This window comes from Atta cephalotes, assembly GCF_000143395.1.
Source record: "Atta cephalotes unplaced genomic scaffold scaffold00001, whole genome shotgun sequence".
NCBI lineage: Eukaryota > Metazoa > Arthropoda > Insecta > Hymenoptera > Formicidae > Atta > Atta cephalotes.
Window position 1 is genome coordinate 2,800,934 of NW_012130065.1, and position 3,986 is coordinate 2,804,919.

At 28.0% G+C, this 3,986-nt stretch overlaps 1 protein-coding gene across 1 annotated transcript in view; it reads left to right on the top strand.

Moving 5' to 3' along the window:
• The first annotated feature begins 1,569 nt into the window (after positions 1-1,569).
• The window catches only part of LOC105617876 (neurogenic locus notch homolog protein 2-like), a 5,330-nt gene continuing 2,913 nt past the window's right edge, over positions 1,570-3,986 (top strand). Inside the window, exons 1-4 of the mRNA XM_012199423.1 lie at positions 1,570-1,639; positions 2,116-2,256; positions 3,398-3,526; positions 3,627-3,779. Of these exons, the coding sequence (XP_012054813.1) occupies positions 1,570-1,639; positions 2,116-2,256; positions 3,398-3,526; positions 3,627-3,779 (493 nt within the window). The remainder of the gene's footprint in view (positions 1,640-2,115; positions 2,257-3,397; positions 3,527-3,626; positions 3,780-3,986) is intronic.

Below are 3,986 nucleotides of genomic sequence, written 5' to 3' on the forward strand. Positions count from 1 at the left end.
ATATTATGCGTATTATTTATAGAGATTCGATGACGTGTTAAGTGAAATATTCATACAAGTATTTGCCTCCGCTTCCTTCATTTCCTTGTAATTTCCGAAAGCGCATTCTATGAGCCTACCAATGAGATGAATGCGACTTGCAATGCAAATCGCCTCTGTGAATTAAACGAGAAGTATAAAAATATCGCACGAGAGTGTAAGTGAGAGTATAAGGCCACGTTTCACATAGTAACCATAATGATAATGAATCCGATGAGGTTGAATTAGCAGAATTGCTATTGCGGCATGAGCAGTTGAATGAATGCTTGGTCAATCGTTTTAACACATAATTAAGTTACGTTATTATGACATTATTATCATTCCATTATTTTCTTCGTTTGATTGTCAAACTTACAATGACATCAGAGAAGAATGATTATCAAAACATAGAAATCGGAATAATAATATTAGCTGTTTCTATGATCTCAGATTTCTCATGATCTTTATTTTGATCTCGTCGTATATAAATAATAACTCAATATGTATACGAAAAAAAAGAGTTTAATATTTGTAACTATAATTATGTGTTAAAATAATAAAGCTATATAACTGCTATAATGTTGTAATAATAATTAGATACGTTTATATTTCTTTAAAAAAAATATAGAGTAAGGTTGTCCAAGAGTACACATTGAGTTTTATTAGATGGCAACTATTAGATCGCAGCAGTAACTCACATCGAACGTGTCTTTTGTTGCGATTGCAGCTATAAAGGAGATATATTAAATTTTGTAATTTTGATTTTCTTATTGTATTTATTTCGAATAAATTGATCAGTTTTTATATTAAATTGTTGTTTTGTTAATCTATATTATTTATATTTTGTATATACATCTGCTTCTGTAATATTTGGTGATATGTTTACTTATTATTTGTGATAGTTTTTATATAGTTATATTAAAAATAAAAAGTGATCTGATGAAGAAGTGACTTAAAAGTAAAGATTTGAAAACTTGATCCAACCTGTGAAAAACAATGCTGTCGATGATAATAATGATACAGTTTACATATTTTATAACGATTTTTTTTCAACACGATTTTTTTCATCAGTGTAATGCAGGACTTCTTATTGTCTTTTAGATCCATCGCCAGATTTAGATCGCGAATTCACAAATCGATGACATGGCGTGTTTTTCTGTTTTCATTTTACACAATGCAATATCGAGAAATGACAACGTCACACGATGTTTCACAAACCGCAATTGTGATCCCAAGTACTCGAATTATCTTCTCTTCCCGTTACGAGTAGCAAAATAAATCGTCGATCAAAAATGAAAGAGAAGTATTCTTACTTGAATAGAAGTAAATTGATGATTTTGTCATTCTTAATATTCGATGATGAGTTCATTTTGCTCGATAAATGAAACCTCTGATTCACTTCAACGGGATATCACTAGATCTAGAGATAAGACGTTTATCTGACGAGGGCGTATATACATTTCATAGCGCGAGGTGCGTCGTGAACCCGCTATATCTGGCAGTTACCTGAATGTGCCCCACGTTAGCACCTGAGCACAGATCTCTATTCCAATGACGACTCTCATCTGTATCTCCCTTATTCTCTTCTTGCTCGCCAGTTATGTCTTCTCTCAGCAGAATTGTGAGTGCACTCGAATTACGCGAGATTTGAATTTTGATGCAAATCAGTAACGTTATATCTCACGTAGTAAAAAAGTTCGAGAGATTTAGCTGTATAGATTTTAGCTATATAGAGTCTTTTTGATAAAATGTCTCTCAAAGAACATTTCAAATAAGTCCCTAAATCATCCTATAAAAGTCTAAATCTTTTAAATATCTTTCGTACATTTAAGATAAATTCCTAATTTCTCAAACAATCTTTAAATTTCAATTTTAAAAAACAATTTCTCCTTTAGATATTTTATATACATATATATATATATACACTTTTTAGATTCTTTATATACTTTTTAAGCATTACTTTAAATCAATTATTATTAAAATATTTATTTGCTGATAACAAATCACATTAGAAATTGATTTCCAAATGAAAATTTACTTCTATTCAATTCATAATTAACCAAATTATTAAAATTTTTTTTCTCATTTTACAAATAGTAGGATCTACTGTCGCGTTCATCGGTGATAAATGTGAGAGAGATGTCGATTGCATTGACAATGCATTTTGCCGGTGGCAAGAAACTTGCCAGTGCGATCCATTTTACTCACCAAGCCTCGACAAATCAAAGTGTACTGCCAGTGAGTTTACTATACATATATCATTATCACTATCACTTATCTTTCAAGAAAGATAATTGAGATCGTAATATTACGCAAAAAGAAATTGATTTAACAAAAAGCGTAGTTTTGGACAAATCAACAAACACAATTAGTTAAGTTGCGATCGCACATATATTTTTAAAATTTTCCATTTTTTTTCCAATTTTTTTTGGTTTATGTTGTTCAAAAATTAATTTGATTCGATTGTTTGATTACATTATACGAGTCTCATTAATAAATCTCTTTGTGTATGTCTACTTGTTATATTTTCTTTGTTATGTATATTTGACTTTTTCAAATATAATTCCTGATCATATTATAAGACATATAAATTTTTTACAATTTATTAATTCCCAAGAGTCAAAATATATTATTACAATTATTTACCATTGTTGCAATTAATTAAAGTATAACTGAAGGAAAATAATTATATGTATTTATAAAATAAATGCATTTATTATAATTCACTTGTTATTTACAATGTCTATAAAAACATATGAATCTTAATATTAGGTGTAGTAAAAAGAAATGCATTATTTTTCCATTCAATTTCATGCAAAAATAATGGGTTTCTTTTTACTACACCTAATGTATTACGAAAATTTTATCTATAATTATATATAATTTGTTACAGAGTAAACTTTAATTTAAATATTTATACGCAGAGAGAATTAAGATTAAGCGATGATTGCTCAACAAAAAACGTACATGTATAATATTTTTTTGTTTTACAAAAATTAATAAATATTTGATAAATAATAAATATTAGATAGCTAAATAATTGATATTAAAACTATTCTTTTATTAATTGAAAGTGTATAAATAAATCGGAAAAAAAATTTTATATAATTTTATATATAATTTTATTAATTATATACAAAATATGTTCATCTATATATAGTTATATAAAATTATATATAATTTTATATAATTTTATATAATTATATATAAAACATTTTTTTGCCGAGAAGAAAACTGTATTTTAGATCTAAAAATAAAAATAGTCTTTTGGCTACTCAAAGTGAAATTATCAAAAAATTCGTGCGTAATAATATATGTCCTAACTATAAGATAAAATTATTTTCGAGTATAAATAAAACTCCTTGTATTTTATTTGCAGCTGTTGGATTAAGATGTGTGGATAACGTAGAATGTCAAAGTATAGCAAACGGCGAATGTAAACAGAATACATGCACATGCAAAGATAACTTCTTCTTAGACAACCATAATTCTTCAAATTGCATTAGTCGTAAGTAAAAATCATGATACTTATACATAAAAGAGTTGCGAAAAGAATCGAATATCTTGTCTTTGCACTCAGCAAATAGTTGAAATAAGAAATATTGTAGGACCCTCTAAAATCGGTGACCGCTGTCACATAAATACAAATGATAATATGTGCCAGGAAAGTTTCAATTTTGCGTTGTGCATCAATGAGAAGTGCGAGTGTTACACAGGACATCATTTTGTAAACGAAACAAGGACCTGCGTGCAGAGTCGAGGTATATATTTGCGTCTTTTATTTTATATAAGAGAGAGACGATCGATTGAGATTGTCAATCTTTGTGCTAGAAGAAAAAAAGGGAATTAAAGAATTTTTTCTCTCTCTCTCTCTTCTTCTCTCTCTCTCTCTCTACTACTACTTACTTACTTACTTAACTTAACGTTAACTTAACGTTTAAACTTAAGTTAAGTTAAGTAAGTTAAGT